Consider the following 19,117-nt stretch of genomic DNA (forward strand, 5'->3'; position numbering starts at 1 on the left):
CAGATCCCTCTGAAGTTCAGAAAGCGCTGTTCATTTTAATGAATTAGTAGACAGCAATAATGGATACATTATAGCTATACTGGGTTCCTTCTGTGTTTGTTTCAAGCCTGTATTTCTGCAACCGCCACCTAACTTAGATAGGGGTTCCCCTTCCCTCCACCACAAAGCAAAGCGGATGTGCTCTTTGCTCCTGAAGGGACCCTTATGTTCTCCTCACATTCTGAAACCCTGAGCCGCCTGCACCCGTTGCCTGGCCTCTACCCCACCCCTGTCTTCTCCCGCTCTGAGGTCTCTATGAAGCCCTCCTGTATTTTTTCTCATTGCCTGGCATTTCCTGGCCTGCCCTTGGCCGGCTGGTGTGAAGGTTTTAGCTTCCTGACACTCCTGATTCTACTCATTGCCTTCATTTCCAAACACAACCGCAACATAGTTCAGCTTCCAGTTCCCCCTTGTATGGCAACTGTCTTTTGCGGTCTGGGATGCTCGCTTGTTGACAGTAAACGAGAGGATGATCCCAGCTGTATTTCGCTTCCCTTGAGGAAAGCCTGCCAAGCCAGCCGGAAAAAGATAAATACTCCCACCACTGCGGTTTACCAAGGCCGGGCTCTGAATTTACATAGAGAGTGGGTGTTCAAAAGACTTTTGTTTTAATTAGGAAAATAAAAAAAAATTAAATTAGCGCTTCTAAAGTGAAAGCCAAGGGAACTGTCATTCTGACCTTCCTGGTGTCTGCTATGGGATGTGTTCTCAGTCAATATTGCTGTTGCTTTGTCATTTGTCGACACGTTTGAATTCCTCCCTGAAGCCTCTGTACGTCTCTGGGATTCCCAGCGTTTCCGCGGTTTTGTGACCCCCAGCTCCCATTTTTTTCATATATGAAAACTAAAGAACTCGGACAGATGGAGGCATTTGCATGAGGTCTTCACTGCTATTTTGGCTTTGCTGTGAGCAAAAATTGTATTTGCTCAAACCGAGTCAGGCTTTGTTTCAGGAATCTGCTCTCTTAGCCCCCACTAGCACAGAGTTCTTCTTTAAGGGAAGATCCTGTTCTGAGTGTGCTTGTGGGGATGACAGTCATTTAATATGGGGTGTTATGACTGTCTGCATTTGGGGGCCGTATGCGCCACGGTGCTGAAAGAATAAGTAGTGGCCTGCTTCAGAGCTAGTCAGTGATGGACAGAGAGATTTGACGGGCTGTCATAGGAGTTGGGTAACTTTAGTCTGTGTGCACAGATTACAAAATAACATAACTCTGAGAATGCATGGCCACAACATGGTACTCGATGGGCTGCAGTCAGAATTCATGCACTCTTAGAACCACCCATTTCCTTCAGGGTTACTCAATCCAGAGTTCCCCAAACTTAATATCTCACTGAATTCTTCGCCTATCACTTTATTTTCTTTTAATATTTTTATTAACTTATTTGTGTGCATGTGTGTATGTGGGTGCATGCATGTGTGCCTCTGTGTGTGTACGTGCGTTTCTGTGACAGGGACGAGCTTGTGTGTCAAAGATCATGTGTGAAGCTCACAGGATAACCTTTAGGAGTCGTGAAGGAGGCACCTTCTACCTCTAAGCTGCACACTCCAGGTCAGCTGGCTTGTCCCTGTCACCATGCTGCACACTCCAGGTCAGCTGGCCTGTCCCTGCCCCCATGCTGCACACTCCAGGTCAGCTAGCCTGTCCCTGCCCCCATGCTGCACACTCCAGGTCAGCTGGCCTGTCCCTGCCCCCATGCTGCACACTCCAGGTCAGCTGGCCTGTCCCTGCCCCCATGCTGCACACTCCAGGTCAGCTGGCCTGTCCCTGCCCCCATGCTGCACACTCCAGGTCAGCTGGCCTGTCCCTGCCCCCATGCTGCACACTCCAGGTCAGCTGGCCTGTCCCTGCCCCCATGCTGCACACTCCAGGTCAGCTGGCCTGTCCCTGTCACCGTGCTGCACACTCCAGGTGAGTGGGCTTCTGGATCATTCTGTTTTTGTCACTTAGCCCTAGGAGGGCTAGGAGAGCCCACTACCACAGCCAGCTTTGTACAGGGGTTCTGGGCATTCAACTCGGGTTGTAAGGCTCAGATGGCAAACACGTTTACCCATTAAGCCATCTCCCTATCCTTCTATCAATTTATTAATATCCTGTGATACAAAATATTGCTTCAGAGTATCTTACATAATACACGTCCCTCCTGAGCCTTTTTTTTTTTTTAATGAATGCGTACAAGGAGTAGAAACCTTTTCTGAAGAGGTTCAGAGAGGAAATATTTTAGCTCACAAAGAGTAAATGATCTGCTGTGAACACTCAGTTCTTCCCAGTAGCAGGAAAACAGCCATACTCGGGAGGGTGAGAAATGAGTGTGGCTGTGTCCCGTGTACGGTTTTCATTATAGAGACGAAAATGTGGATTCTATTTAATTTTCATGTGTTCCCAAAATATTATCCTCTTTCATCACCAGCAGCATCAAAATGGAAAAGTCACTTGTAGCTGATGGGTGGTTACAAGAACAGTTCCAAGCTGGATTTGATTTGAGAGGCCCAGTCTGACCACCCTTATGACTTTGTGGGCAATACATTCAGGGTAAAGGATAAATGTTTCAGCCCAAGGCCAGTTCTTTCACTGCCACCTACATTCAACATTTGAAGGCCCAGGTATTTGTTAAACATGAAAGGACATTCCTCCCAGCTTCATCCTCTCTGCAAACGCATCTGCCTCACCCTGCAGCTGAGCTCTTAAGTCTGAAGAAGGTTCAACACTATTCCCCCTGGTGCAACGGGGAAGTGCACCAATGACTGGCTGAATAAAGATTGTCAAAAATGCCCATCTATTGAATAAAAGCATGTCATTTTCTCCAAATGATTGTTTATTTATTGCATCTTAAGAAATATTGTAATGTGCCGGGCAGTGGTGGCGCACACCTTTAATCCCAGCACTCAGGAGGCAGAGGCAGGTGGATCTCTGTGAGTTCAAGGCCAGCCTGGTCTACAAGAGCTAGTTCCAGGACAGGCTCCAAAGCTACAGAGAAACCCTGTCTTGAAAAAAAACAAAAACAAGAAATATTATAATGCTTCATGCTGGTCCTAGCCAAAAACTTTGATTTTGTACACAAAAGTAGGGTGCCTTTAATGAAGAATTCTGTTGGTTATAAGATTTCAAAACACATGAACTGCATAACTGACAGTCGTCAGAACCATAGCGTTCCTCCTGTGGCCCATGTGTGACCTCCATCCTGCCTTCTGGTGTTTTTCAGGTTCATTCCAGAACCCTGGTCGGCCTGCAGCACCACGTGTGGGCCGGGCATTCAGGTGCGTGAGGTGAGGTGTCGGGTGCTCCTCACATTCACAGAGACAGAGACCGAGCTCCCGGAGGAGGAGTGTGAAGGCCCCAAGCCACCCACCGAGCGACGCTGCCTCCTTGAATCCTGTGACCAGAGTCCTGTCTCGCGAGAGCTGGGTGGCTCCCTCCAGGAAAAAGACAGTGAAATGACCTACGACTGGGAGTATGCCGGCTTTACGCCCTGCACTGCGACGTGCTTGGGAGGTATTCAAACCCCTTCCTAAGGGATAGATGCCCAGTCTATTGTGAAGGGTGTGACCTGGTCACATAAACTAGATATGTAAAATAGCAAAAGTCTGAAAGGGATGAATTCATTCAAATAGCAAAGCTATGCTTTTCCCTTTTTTTATATTCGAGCGTTATAGTAACTAAAACAGTACCTTTGGCCCAAGAATCCGCTTCACCAAGAGGGGAAGAGGTTCACTGGTTAATACGGAATTAGTGAGGAAAACGCAGAATGGATATATTGAAGCACTCTTACTTAGAAATCAGTGTCGAAGAACTAGGCAGCCTGGAATTGCTTATAGCTGATGCAAAGCTCAGTAAGATGCATCCTGAGAAAATGTTGCTGTTCATACCTGCTGCTGGGTCAGGAGCCAGACAAAGCATGTTCGCCCCCATGGTGGATGGATGGTTGTGTGTGGAAAGCTGACATGCAAAAGCCAGTCTAGGCATCATATGGGACCAGGCTAAGCATCATGCAGAGCCAGGCTAGGCTTAGCAGATAACTGGCAAACATAGCCAGATTCTTCTTAGAGGGTGAAGTAAACCTTGGGATTATTTTAAGCATTAAGGATATTTTTAAGGAACAGATCAGCAAGGAGCAGGTGTCTTTCTAACTTTCTCCTTAAAGTAGAAGAATGAAAATAACCAGCGAGATGCTAGGAGCATGGCTTAGTAAAGAACTGACCACAGGAAGACCCGACGGCTAGGGTTTCTATTGCTGTGAAGAGAGAACACAGCCATAGCAACACATATAAAGGGAAACTTTTGATAGGGGTGGCCCGCTTACAGTTCTGTCCATTATCATCATGGTGGGGCACGGCAGCGTGCAGGCAGAAACGGTGCTGGAGAAGTAGCTGAGAGTCTACATCTTGCAGGCCACAGGGAGTGAACTAAGTAAGACAGTGGGGTGACTTGAGCATACGTAAGACTTCAAAGCCCTCCCCCCCACTTAACTTCTTTTCCTCTAAGCTCAGGACCTCGGATGCCTCTTTTTACACATTTTGGAAACCTTAACACTGGCATGCTCTTGGCTTATAGAAAGTGGCTCTTTCTTTTGAGGAGTCCTTCAAGCAGTGAGAGACAGTAAAAGTTGAATCGGCTCACTCTGGACTCATTTTACATGCTCCCTAGGGAGATGTGTTCCTGACATGGTACATTAGTCAGCACTGTTTGGCTCTCTCCAAAACCCTTCAAACCTTGACAGGCCGTGAGATGTAGTTTTTTCCAGCTACTCTCGATATAACTGGTCACTTCCTGTCAGGCTCCAGCGATGTTTATGATGTCTATCATGAGGCCAAGCAGCCTTCAACCACCTTTAATCTTTGCCAGCGGTGTCGTCACACGTTCCTGAGAAGGAGCCACCTGTGTGGGACACTGAGCCATGTGCATATTTGCTAAAGCATGACACTGTTCTCTGGACTTCTCTGGGGCCTTAGCATACTCTGTTTCCTCTCTTCTTATTACCTGAAGGGCTATAGTAGTCTGCACTTAATCATACTAACAAATCCTTTCAATATGATCTCTAGTGCACATGCGCACACGCATGTGCATCACACATAAATGTCATACACATAGCACATACACATACATCACACATGCACTACATCATACACATAGCTCACAGGCACATATCACACGTGAACACATCCCTCATATGTGAGGGTGTGGCATGAACTTGTCAATAACCTAACTCAAACTGATCAAAACAACAAAAAGAAATGTATTTGTTCTTTTAGTTAGTTAGTTAGTTTGTTTGATATTGAGTGTTATTATGTAGCCCTGATTATGTTGGAACTCACAGTGTAGACCAGGTGGGCCTCAACCTCATACAAAGATCTGCCTGCTTCTGCCTGCAAGCGCTGGGACTAAATGAATGTGCCTCTATTCCCAGCTGTATTTATTTTTATTGACTCTGCTTCTACTATTAGAATCTTTGTTTTTCACACTCATCATCCTTTATTTCTCAATGAAGACTTTAAAGTATATATTTCTATACACATGCACATACATGTGCCATCACATACAGGATAAGGATCCCATAATATGATACTATGTACAGATGTCACTCTGTCTTGCTTGTGCAAGGACGCTTTATGTTTGCACAAATTTACCCAATAACATATTTCTTTGAATGTTCCCTTGTCCTTTGCATATGGCCGTGTGTGTGTGTGTGTGTGTGTATGTGTGTGTGTGTGTGTGTATGTGTAAATAAGAAATGACTTTCTTTCATCAAAACACTGCAGAAATCAAGTATGAGGGATATATTCTCATGCAACAAAAGGAATTTTTTAATAAACTTCACTGAACACATTCATTAACATGTCCTAAGCATGTAAATTTAGTGACCTGAATTTTGTTAGGAATAAGATGAACTCATTTTGATTAATTTTAAACTTTTTTTTCTATTTTAAAGATAACTGTTTGATCAAATCCACTTCAGAAGTAAGACGTGTTAATATCACGCTGTTGGATCAAAATGTGGTTTAGGAAATATTCTCTGTCACCTTTGGGAAATATATTCTACATCAATGAATATTCCAAATTATTTAGTAGAATTTTAACTTTTTTCTGTTGACAAAAAAGTATGTCCTTGGTGTTATAAATTCTATCCAGATGGTTTCAAGTGGTGTTCTAAGACCTTCCCCCAGCCTGTTTCCATAAAATCTTCCAAAACATTCTGAATATATTCTCTAAAGAATTTGTTACAAATTGAAATGTATTTGAAATATGACTGCAGTTTTCTTAGATAAATAAACAAATAAAATCTATTAGGATATGAGCATCCATTCTCCTGTGAGGCTACTAAGGGATTTGATATGTGAAATAACAGTCAGAGAGTTACTAGGCTGTAGCCATGTCTTCTTGTCTTCCGGGGTAATCAGAGCTTGTTTGAAACACTCCAAGAAAATGCTTGCTGTCAGTCCACTGTCACGGTGAGCAGAACAGTGCAGATGAAGACAAAGGGAGGCATTTACCAGAGAGAACTGAACAAGGAAAATAGCCATCTTAGAAGTCTCTTGGCCTAGACTGCCCTCTGCAAAATGCCGTGAAATGGTTGAATTGGAACATGGCATTCGGAGAACGGGCCACAGACTTGTAACGTAGCGGAATGTGCATCCGACATGAAAGTGAGTGCATTTGCGTCTTTCAAATATCAGATATGTTTCATCAAAAGTCTGAGCTCTGTTTCACCTGATTCCAAGTTTCCGATAATTTCTTACTTTTGTCTCAACAGACGAAGGATACTGATTGAGCATGTTGGCTTTAGGAGTCACATAGATTTATCTGGCTGGCCTCCAGGGGAAAGCATGCCTGTGAATGTTCACATTAACACGAGGGGCTCTCACTGCACGTGAAAGCCATGTCACACTCTGGAACCCCCAGAGTTCAAGGCACAGACCCCTGAATCCAGAGGCAGGGAATTTAGTCTTCCAGGGTTTTTCCCACTTATTTATCTATTTTTAACTTTCTATTCTCCCTCCCTCCCTCCCTCCCTCCCTCCCTCCCTCCCTCCCTCCCTCCCTCCCTCTCTCTCTCTCTCTCTTCTCTCCTCCCTCTCTCTCTCTCCCTCCCTCCCCCTCTCCTCCCCTCTCTCTCTCTCTCTCTCTCTCTCTCTGTGTGTGTGTGTGTGGTGCATGTTTATATGTATGTTTGCACAAATCTGGGCACACATGTGTGCACGTACATATAGGAGCCCTAAGTGTTGTCAGGAATCATCTTTGATCAGTCAACGCTTTATTCATTGAAGCAGAGTCTCTCAATCAAATCCAGAGCTCATGAATATGAATTTGGATTCCGCAGACAGCTTGCCGTGAGGATCTCAACTCTCTGCCTTCCAAGGCTAGAATTCAGATGAATGGCCACATCCATCTGAGCATAGCTCAGATGAGCATTTACTTGGGTCTGGGGACCTAAACTCTGCTCCTCACCCTTGGGCAGCAAGCACGTTAGCAGCTGAACCATCTTCCCAGGCCAAATCTGCAGTTTTTAATTTACCACCATTTCAGTCTTAATTTCTGTCTCAGTTTCAAATTTCTTATTGTTACATAAGTAAAATGAAGACCTGAATGCCATTTATTTGGCCTCATGAGTTATTGTAGACTTAGACAAAAGCACATCAAACCCTTGAGCAGTGGGAGGCATTTCTGTACATGAAAGCACCACTGGTCGCTTTCTAATCGTACAATTCAAAGCACAACTGGATTCATCAGTGTGTGGTGATCTAGGAAAAAATGATATCATCGAGCAGAATATGTAAAGTTCTCCCTCAGGAAAATGTTGTACATGACGGAAGCTGCACCTTGACTGAGGGGTTCACCTAGCTTTGGATTCTCTGGAAGCAGTTGCTTCTCAGTGGCGGCTGCTCCTAAATGTCTCCAGGTGAGGAGGTGCGAGAATAGACGGACTGAGTCTAGAGGTGGGCGAAGGCGTGTTTAGGGCTGGAGTCTTGGGGTTTGCTCATCGCTGGCTCCTGATGCAGTCCAAGGGGCAATGTGCTAGGGATGTCAAGTCCCAAGAGCCTGTTTTCGTCTTTGCCTGGTGACTTATTCTGTTGCCTCTCTTCCCGCCTTCCAGGACATCAGGAAGCCATTGCCGTGTGCTTACATCTCCAGACGCAGCAGATCGTCAATGACAGCCTGTGCGACTCAGTTCACCGCCCTCCAGCGATGAGTCAGGCCTGTAACACGGAGCCCTGCCCACCCAGGTATGTGCTGCCTTACGCAGCTAGGAGAGAAATGCTGTCAGGACAGGAACATCCACCAAAGAGACACTCACTGTGCACAGAGACTCACAGGCTCATCAGCGTAGATCAACCGAGCCCGCTCAGAGCTCTTGTTTGCTCAAGTCAATCTTTGGCCTCAGCTTCTTTGGAGTACATTCAAGAACTAGAATTCCTTTTAAGCCCACCTTTCATTTGCATCAAGCACCGGTGGGCAGTGGGCATAAACTGGCCTGCTATTCTAAAAGTCAGCCAGTATGTTCCCTTCTTCCTCCTCATCCCCACAAAGGGACTTCTCCCTCTGGTGACAGAGCATCTACGGGAGAGGTCCATGGCCACAGCTGGTACTCCATCTGGATTTGTGGGTAACTCAGTGACTTCCTTGTCACCTAAAACTCACACAGGGATGCCACTACCTTCCTGTGCCGTTGAGTTTCTGTCAATTTGGCACAAATGAGTCACAGGAGAAGAGGGTACCGTACCTGAGGAACTGACTCTGTCAGATTGGCCTGTGAGCATGCTTGTGGTTCGTTTACTTGCTTAACGACTAAGGTGGGAAGACCTAGCACAGTGTGGGAAGTACACAACCTCTGGGCAGATGGCCCAGCAAGCTGAGCAAGCCACGGGGAACAAGACAGTTCCTCCATGGCCTCTGCTTCGGTTCCTGCCTTTTGTTTCTTTCAATGATGGACAGTAACCTAAAAGCAAAAGAAAGAAAGAAAGAAAGAAAGAAAGAAAGAAAGAAAGAAAGAAAGAAAGAAAGAAAGAAAGAAAGAAAGAAAAAAGAAAAAAAGAAACACACACATACACACAACCTTTCCTCCCGGTCAATGTTTACCACACTAAGAACTAACAAAGATGCAGGCGAGGACACGTTTACTTCAATCTTGCCTCCGGTCTCAGATGATGGAGTTTGAAATGCCATAACCCTCAGAACAGCCAAGGTTGATCTGTTATGGTCTCTTTGGTTTGAAAGATGACCTCAAAAGTTAACTTGCTTCCTGCCCGGGTCCTCTCTCCCTGGGTGTTGCTGGCTACAGAAGATGATAAAGCTCTGCCTTGTTGGTTTGTCACACAGACTTTCCCGGTGTGGTCCTGGGTGTCCTTTCCCTTTGTCTCCCTTTATTATGGCAGCCGCTCCTCTGCTTTAATAAAAATTAGATGTCAAAACATTGAGAGCCCATTCCATCACCTCCTGCCCCTCTCCTGGAATCTTAGTGATTATGTTGTCCACCTGATGAGATGCCTTGGCTTGTTAAAGGCAGGTTTGGCTACGTCTAGAGCTCTGAGTGATAGACGAAGGTTAACGGTGTCCCCTGTCTGGCATCCGAAGAACACATAAGTGTGTTTTATGAGCATTCAGGAAACGAGTTATGCTTGAATTCCCTTGATTCCTCTGTGAAATGTGTTGGCTGTGATGTTGACCTTCCTGCCTTGATGGTGTAAGAATGAGGCCCAGGGAGGTTGGGCCAGTCTGGTTACCAGGTCCTCTACAGTCTTGAGAGGGGCGTCCTTCCTGCATGAACCTTGTCCTCTAACTTGGAGTGTCTCAGGAGGAGGCCAGTTCAGATTGCCTCATATTAGTAAAACCTTGTCCACAATGAGATGACACAGTGGTTTTTTTTTGTTTTGTTTTTTGTTTTTTGTTTTTTGTTTTGTCTATTCCTATGTTACTGACTTTGTTGGTATTCATCAGAAATACTAAGAATTTCTTGGCTTCTCTCAGAGCCATCTTTCTGGACTCAGATCGGATAATGCAGTAAAATGGAAGACCCAGAAGCAACACAGGGAGGTCTCACCCCATCACCTCACATTCCCAACTTGGCAACTGCACTTCAGGGTAGTCCACACCAGAATAACCATTACAGAATAGGCAATGCATGGGAGGGAGGGGCAGTCTGGTCTCAATGCCAAACAGGACACCCACTTTGTTACTGCATGCAGAACTTTCTGTGAGGATCAAGCGCAGTCAGCTCTTTGTGTCCAAGGGTTCAGCCATTTCACACTCAAACCAATCGTGATTAAAGCTATTGTTTTAGTGGCCTAGGAGTATAACTCAGTATAGAGGGCTACTTAAGGGCCTGGCATATGTAAGGCCTTATGTTGGATCTCTAGCACTGTGGAAACTTGGTTTTTTTTCTGTCTCAAACATATCCAAGTGTGATAACTAATCTCGTCAGCAGCTAGACTTTGGAAGCGAGGTTATCAGTTAAGGAGCTGCCTCCGTCAGATTAGCCTATGAGCTGCCTCCATCAGATTAGCCTGTGAGCTGCCTCCATCAGATTAGCCTGTGAGCTGCCTCCATCAGATTAGCCTGTGAGCACACCTGGAGAGCATTTTCTCAATCACTGGTTGATGTAGGAAGGTCGAGCTTACTATGGACAGCACCGTCCCTTATCAGGTGAGCTTGGGCTTTATAAGAAACTGGTAACTGATTGATAATTGATTCATGAGCTTGGAAGCAAGCCCACTGAGTGAGCAATGCCCCCCCAGTTTAGACTCCACTTCAGGTTCTGCGTCCAGATTCCTGCCTCGAGTTCCTGCCCTGTCTTCCCATGATGAGAGACTACAAAGGGTTAAGATGAAATAAACCCTTTCCTCCCCAGGTTGCTTTTTGGCCACCGTGTTTATCACACCAACAGAAAAGCAAACAAAAACACGAGACTCATGATTTCTTGTCGCTACTCCCCGAGTAGTCATATAGCAACCCTTTATGCAGTGTTCGTTCACACCATGCCAAGTACTCCGGGGAACCTAGAGTCTATCACAGGCTGCACAGTTATACACAAAAGCAACGTCATTTTATATAAGGGACTCAGGCAAGCATGGGTTTCGGGGTCTTCTGGGAAAGGAGGTTGTCTTGCTACAGGTACAAAGGATGGCTTTATTTGGGGTAGTGTGGGGTGTGAAGTCTATTGGAAGAACCCCGTTCATATAATGTTTGGTACTGAGTGGAGAAACCTTAGTGAGCCAAACAATTTATCCGGGTTTCTTAGCTTTCGTCTCATTCTAGTTCTGAAATCTGCATCAAATCTTTTTTGGAAAAGCAGGGGTTTTCTGTGAACTCGCCCCCCCCAGGGACACCCCTCCTTTAACTGCCCCCCCCAGGGACACCCCTCCTTTAACTGTGCATAGACACCAATGTCATTCTCCAGGAAGGCAGTTGAGTCTGCTTCTGTATCTGAAGCCATCAAGATAATTCCGTCTCTGCGGGGTTCTCCAGAAATGTCCAGAATGCATTCCTTTCCACACTGTGCTCCTCTGTGCACCAGGGCTCAGGAGAGGAGTCTGAAGGATCTCACAGCACATAGAAATCGTCTGTGGACTGTAAATCTGCCAAGCAGTGGAATGAACTTGTAGCTACTGCCTGTGCTGTATCATGCATTTCTCTGCTATTTCCGTCAATAACTTCACATCCGTTTAGAGACGTGGTGATGAACGTATAACATACAAATAACCCTGGTTTCCGAATTTGAGAACAGAATTATGGGTTCTTAGGTTGTTGGTAACTTGCCCAAGAACACACAGTCAATAAACTGCGTGATACAAAGTCAAACACCAGAATGGAGATTTCTCATTAACTGCTATCTAGTCCAAACTCTGCCTCTTCCAAACCACAAAAAGGAAGCTGCTCCTGGCGGAGCTGATCTCTCGGGTTCCAGCACTTGCTGCCTGCCTTCCCCCTTCTCTGCACTAGCCAACACCCTCTCTCCCTGGGAAGACGGCTGTAAAAGAAATGGCTTAGCATTTGTGCGGCCTTGAAGTGGTCACTACAGAACGATGAAGCATGAAATTCTCGTAGCCGCTTGCTGAGGCAAGTCAAAAGGAGAAAAGACAAACCCACGACACCAGGACTGTCTCCCTAAATGCAAATGTCAGTTTAGATTGGCATGAAGCTAGTTTGTTGTTGTTATTGTTTTCTTTTTGTTTTGGTTTTTCGAGACAGGATTTCACTCTGTAGACCAGGCTGACCTTGAATTCACAGAGATCCGCTTGGCTCTGCCTCCCAGGTGCTGGGATTAAAGGCGTACACCAAGAAGCTAGGTTTTGGGGGGTTTGTTTGGTTTTTTGTTTTTGTTTGTTTGTTTGTTTTTAATCAGAACTCTGCTCTCCGGGACACTGAAAATGTCTCTGTGGGAAAAGTAGATCAGGCACCAATAAAACTGGGTAAACCAGAATGTTCCACAGCCTAAAGGCACATCCCTTGAGAGCAATTTCCATTATGACAGGATGGATAGAGGCCCTGAAACATTGACAAAATTCTTTGCTCTATTTAGAAAAGTTAACATTTATATGTGTGTCTGGAGATAGGTACTCAGAGGTCAGAGGAGGATCCCTTACAGCTGGAGTTCCAGGTAGTTGTAAGAGGGTCACTGTGGGTACTGGGAACTGAACTCGGTCCTCAGCCAGAGCAGCAGGGGTAAGATCTGAGAGACTTCGCTCCTTCTAACTTGCAGGCTGACTACAGTGTGACTCTCTCATACGGAGCCCTCTGGTTGGCTTTCTTTGACCTGGGCACTGAAATCCACTTTCTTTATTTGGCATAGGGTTAGATTCCCGGGGCAGTCTTAGCAAAGCCCAGTAGACTAAGTAGCTGGAAGAAGAGAAACTCATCATCTCACAAATCAGGGGACACGAAGTCCAAAACCACAGAGTCAGCAGCCCTGGTTCCTTCTGAGGCCCTGGAAGGAGAATCATTTCCAGGCCCCGCTCCATGCTCACAGCCTCCAGCATTCTGTGGCTGATGAAGAGCGTTCTTCCCGTGGTTTTGCAGCGCTTTTCCTCAGTGGGTCTGTGTCCAGACTTCTTTCCATAACACACCACTCAAGTCGTCTAGGGCCCTCTCTAATGGCCACCCTTTAACTTAACCAACTGCAAAAGCTATCTGCAAAGAAATTCTTGGTTATGGATATGGAAATTATGTAATTTCAGCATTTTGAGGGGAATCACAATGCAACTCATAGTAACATCAAAATTTCTTGTGATCTTAACTTTAACCCTTATATCATGTTTTCTGTGACCACTGCCCTAAACACACACACACACACACACACACACACACACACACACACACTCACATTGATGAATTTGCTCTGGAGCCACACTTGGTTACTGTGATCCATGCTTGCTCGTGCTCTCTCAGGAGTTCTGGGCCTTTGCTTATACTGAGTTCTAGACCCAGAGTCTTTCTCTACCGGGACTTTAGTTAATTCTCTCCCTTAAAAGAAATCACTGACTCATTTCTCATTGGTGATGTGAAGGTCATCAGAATATAAATAGGAAACCGACCTCAGATGGTACCAAGAGAAATGGAAATGGATGGGAATATAGGATGGATCTCCACACCAGCATTTCTGTCTCGTAGGGTTTTGAATGAATCTTTGAGCCTAGTTTCTTGATCTGGAAATGAAAACAGTATTAGATTTTAGGATTACCAAAGCCCCTTGGTCTCCAGTATTGATTTTTTTTTCTTTTGTGGTGCTGGAGGTGGAACCCAGGACCTCATAAGTATCAGGCAAGACTCTTCCCCAAAGCCACACCCTCAGCACCATGCAGCCTTTGATTTGGGCTGATGGTTTCAAGTTGCATTTTGCTCACCCCTTCCTTGCGTTGACTCGTGTCCTCCTCTGAGGTGGATGCTCCTCAGCTTGAAGTGAAGTTGATTCCTTTGAAATCCTCCCTTGATAAATTGAACACATTCTAACCGGAACCCGCTAGCCATTAGAGTTTAGCGGATCTTCCCATCCCATCGCAGCATCCCCTCTCCCCCCTTGTGACCACGGGGCTGAAGGAGATGCAGCTCAGAGCCTCCACTCAGCATCAAGAGTACCAGACACCAGCATCTCACAGTCCAAAGGAACATGCAAATTTAGGACATACAGTATGTGCCGGATGAGTGACCTATTCTCACCATGGGCATGGAGAAAAAACCTCATTCCATCAAGCATTGAAAGCTGTGCACACTCTGTGGGGTGACAAAGGTCAGATCGGGTCAAGTTCTAAGAATGACAACCTTTGCGGGAACCATCCAGGAGATGAGAGCAGGGTGAGTTTGGTTTACAGTGTCCTCCCTCACTTGACCTCCGAGCCACAGCAAGGCTTGACAAAGTCTGGAAACTGTTTCTTAAGGCTGCTGAGGAATGCTTGCGCGTTTGTCCCTTTACCAGCCCACATCCCAGTGCCCCTTCCTTCCTCATTGCCTTAGCTGGAGCTCTTACTCTCCCCGTGCTCAGCAACATACACCCTGAGCCTCCAAGGCGGACAGAATGGAACAGACAATATACTTTGGCCACTCTGCAAAACTAAGAGTTTTTATACAAAAGCAAATATTGTCCCTTGTTTCAACGTTGCAACTTTAATAACCTTTTCAAGGATTGAGAGTTATGTTGGAGAAAAGCCAGGGGAGGCAAAGGGTCCATGCCAAAATAAAGGGAAGTTTGCAAAACTGTTTTAGGTTCTAAAAACCAGGGGTGTAGGAATAACAGGGACAGGGGGTTGCATAATATTTTCCATATAAATATTTACTGACTCCAAGGGCAATAGCAGTAAAATCTCACCCCAGGGTGAAACTTACCACTGAGACTGGGTGGACAGTCGGTGGACCTGTATTTACCCTAAGGCAAATGCACTTGATGTATTAGCCTGGGATCTCCAAGGGAGGGGGTTGTATGCTTATTTGTTCTTGTGGGGTTGCTCCCTGTGTCCTGTCCTGCTGCATGGCTGATATTTTCCCAGATATTTGCCTTTTCCGGGAGAGAGCCAGCAGTTTGGAGAAATACGCAGGGTTACATAAAGGCCCCACAAGTCTGAAGACAGCCTTCTGCTCTGTCAGGAGTCAGCGTAGGAGCAGCAGGCAGGAGTGATGCGTTTTCACACCAACCTGCTACTCATTTCTTGAATTAATTTATATACATCATATACATGGACATATACACACACACACACACACACACACACACACAGCTTGTCAGCTGATAAGACACTGTTACCCCCCAGTCAGGATAAAAACAATTCCATCTCCAGTCCCTTGGGACCGTAATTGACTTTTCTAGTCACATACGTTTGAAAGATAATCAGGCTGAAAACATTCCCAGTAATGTTTACAAGTTTAAGCCGAATCATTTTTTTTTTTTTGATTTTTCGAGACAGGGTTTCCCTGTAGTTTCTAGAGCCTGTCCTGGATCTAGCTCTTGTAGACCAGGCTGGCCTCGAACTCAGAGATCCGCCTACCTCTGCCTCCCGAGTGCTGGGATTAAAGGCGTGCACCACCACCGCCCGGCTAAGCAGAATCATTTTAAGAATGAAACAGACACTTCCTAAATAATTAGATATATAGTCACATTGCCAGCAAAACACTGTGTGTGCACACATGTGTGTAGCTTGCGACTTTTCTCATGGCCAAGGCTACAGAAATTTAGATATGGTCAATGAGAGTCTAATTGATAAGCTTCCAGTTAAAAGAGTGTTGGCACCTCATGGTTTGCTCCAAGTTCAGACTGCTGATAGGTCTGGTATGGGGGGATATGAAAATGATGCACCAACAGCAACTCATGGAACCAGCTAAACAAGCTCGCAGATGATTGGTGTGATCTGATGAGGAAGCTGGCCCCGGGGGCCGTTGCGGGCTAGAGGCTCCAATCTAGTTATAGCAAATGAGAGTTCAGCTCCTTTTTGACAGAGGAAAGAAAAAAGAAAGGAAAGGAAAGTAAGAGAGAGGGAGAGAGAGAGAAGGAGAAATAGACATACTTCCTTCAAATTGCACATGAAGTTGAAATTCCAAATCACAAGAAGACATCTACTACCAGTGAAAACAGTCAATAGGTTCAACATTTGCAAGATGAACTTATCCCGAGCAAAATGAAAACACAGAAAGAAAAGCTGGAAAAGACTGAGGTTATTGGCATCTTTGGAGATAGAAATTAATTAATATTACCCATAGAAAGATCTATCTATCTATCTATCTATCTATCTATCTATCTATCTATCATCTATTTATCTATCTTGTCTGTCTATCATCTATCTATCTATCTATCTATCTATCCTATCTATCATTTGTCTATTATCTATCTATCTATCTATCTATCTATCTATCTATCCTATTATCCTATCTATCATTTGTCTATTATCTATCTATCTATCTATCTATCTATCTATCTATCTATCTTGTCCATCTATCATGTATCTATCAATCATCTATCATCTGTCTGCCTGTCTATCATCTATCTCTCCTTTCTTCTACTGTTCTCACTTTAATTGCTTTTTTTACCTCTTGAAGTAGAAACTAGGTTGTTAAAGTCAATCTTTATTCTTCAAATGTGTGTGTAAGCCTATTGATTTTCTTCTAATCAGTTTTAGCTGTATCCTACAAGTTTTGACATATGGTTTTTTGTTAATATGCATTTTAAAATACTGACTACAATTCCTTCTATTAATATTTTTATATATGATTTTCCAGACATTTTTCTCATGTGAATTCATACATGCTCCTTGGTAATTTAGAAAATTATTGCATAGTTTCAAAATATTTAGATCTTGTCTAGCTCACTTCCAGTTTGATCAGAAAACTTACTATATTAGCGACCTCGGGCTGTAAGAACAAAGTACCTTTGTGAGGGTGACTTTAACAATAGAATTTTCTTGTCCCTTTAGCTGGAAAGGGAAAGGTGAGAGCCCTATAGAGTCTGGTTTATGGAGAGCAAGCTCTACCTGGCCTTTTGACCCCGGATTTCTCCGTGAGTCTGCAGATGGTGGGGACAGAGCAAAGAGCTACCTTGTGACCACTCTCACCCTAATTCTGAAAGCCCTCATCCCAGACACCATCCTATTGGAAGACAGTGCTTCAACATGTAAATCTTGGTGGAACACAAATATCTTAACTAAGATGTTTTTATGCAGTTGGGATTTTTGCTTTTATGCAGAATTTAGAATATATATTCAAGTGTATCAGTCTTTTCTTTCTATATGAATCTTTGTACTCAGGTTTTTGCAATCTTCATAGTATCCATTAAAATATCCCAATTCTACTTTGGAAAATTAGCCATCAAATGGGATTCACATACTCCTTAAAACTTAGTAGGAATCCTGTGGCTAAACTAAAGCGTCTAGTCCTTTCCTTTAAGGGACAGCTTGCTGTTTCCTAGAAACTTATTTCAAAGATATTTCCCAAATAAATCATTAATTGGAAATCCCTTTTACCTATACCTAGCAGCTCATGTTAATGCGCATTATGTTCGTCAACTTCCCGACACTTTAACAAACACTGGAAGCAACTGCCTTGCCGAAAGGAGACCTTTGTTTTGCTTCCCAGTCTGGAAGGTGTCAGTCCTCCAATGATGGGCGCCATTGCTTTGGGCTCATGGGGGCTCAGTGCATCATGCTAGAGGTCTATGATAAAAGAAGCCCATCACCTCATGGCGGCAAAAAAAAAAGAAAGAAAAGCAAGGGGCTGGAGTCCCACCATCCTAAGGACATAAAAGCATGACCTAAGACATGCCCCCAGTGACCTAAAGCTTCCCTCTGGACCCCACCCCTTGAAGGTTGCACAACCTGTTAATCGAACCAAGCTGGAGACCAAACCTTTTAACACATGGACGTTCCAGCCTGCTTCTTATCCTGTCGTCACGCTTGGATTGTTAGTTCTTCACTAGAAAACTTCCTTCCATAAGTAACATGTTTGTTCTTTGTATCATGTCAAGAGTACTATTGAGCTTTGTTTCATTTTCCCCATACAAAAGTAAGCATGTTTAGTATAGAAAATTAGAAATATGAAAATTACTTTTAAATATATATGTTTTTCGAGTGAACTTGTTCTCTAGTAGTGAATGCTATATAATGAATGAAAGTAATAAAAGTCAGAAGAATACAAAAAAAGAGAAATTCTGTTATATGCTTATCTGGTGTGTGAGAGACTTTAGTTTCAACAATGTAATCACACACACACACAATCAATGTACTGTGTGTAACTACTCTATGTCCACTTTAGAAATGACTAGCAATGCTGTATCACAGGCTTTTCCCTAAATGCTAAACCTTTATGATCTTCTTTCGCTTTGTGAAGTTCATTATTTTTATTTTTTATTTTTGCCTTACAAACACGCTGGAGCCAGCATCTATTGTAACATACGTCTCAAGCATTTTAAAAAATTGCTTGCTCCTGACATATCTCTTTGGTAACCAGTTAAGAATTCATGTTCCCTAAAAATCAAAATAAAATAAAAACCACAAGTAAAATAACCATGACATGCGACATTTCACTAATCAGATGGGCAAAGACTTTTTAAAATGGCATTCCCCAGCACTTCAGGAAATGGGGCGTGGAAGCTTCGGGTGGGGGGTGCACTTCGTTGAAGTCACTTGGAAATATGGATCTAATGCAGCTGCTGTACTTTTTCACTTTCCAGCTGTTTCACAAGGCAACTTGATTTTTTTCCAAGATCTTATTAGAAAGGAATCACATTATATATGTGCTGCAAATCCAATCCCAGCATTTAAGGAATTTTTCTCAAGGATATTACAAATAAGGAATCCAGGTGCCCCGACGATTTCCTGGGACGTGTTTGTACGCATTTAAAACCTCTTTTGGCAGCCCTATAAATCATCTTTGCCTTGGGACTCAAAACCAAGTCCAGGTTTTATCGTTGATGGATGGCGGTGGCGGGACAGGATGGGGGAAATGACCTGCCCCCTGCCACTCAGGGTCTTCCCAAACTACTGAGACCTTTAACCCACTTCCCTGGCATTTCTTCCCTTTGGATGTCACGTTTCTGTGTCTCAATCACATATATTCGTGGAGATGTCACAGTGTGGAGCCTGAACAGAGTATTAAGATCTGGAGCAGAGGTTCT

At 44.3% G+C, this 19,117-nt stretch overlaps 1 protein-coding gene across 1 annotated transcript in view; it reads left to right on the forward strand.

Moving 5' to 3' along the window:
• Window positions 1–19,117, forward strand: part of Adamtsl3 (ADAMTS like 3) — a 204,916-nt gene that overhangs the window by 137,153 nt on the left and 48,646 nt on the right. The window contains exons 17-18 of the mRNA XM_038313431.2: window positions 3,243–3,532; window positions 8,129–8,258. Of these exons, the coding sequence (XP_038169359.2) occupies window positions 3,243–3,532; window positions 8,129–8,258 (420 nt within the window). The remainder of the gene's footprint in view (window positions 1–3,242; window positions 3,533–8,128; window positions 8,259–19,117) is intronic.

The sequence above is a fragment of the Arvicola amphibius genome, chromosome 12 (genome assembly GCF_903992535.2).
Source record: "Arvicola amphibius chromosome 12, mArvAmp1.2, whole genome shotgun sequence".
NCBI lineage: Eukaryota > Metazoa > Chordata > Mammalia > Rodentia > Cricetidae > Arvicola > Arvicola amphibius.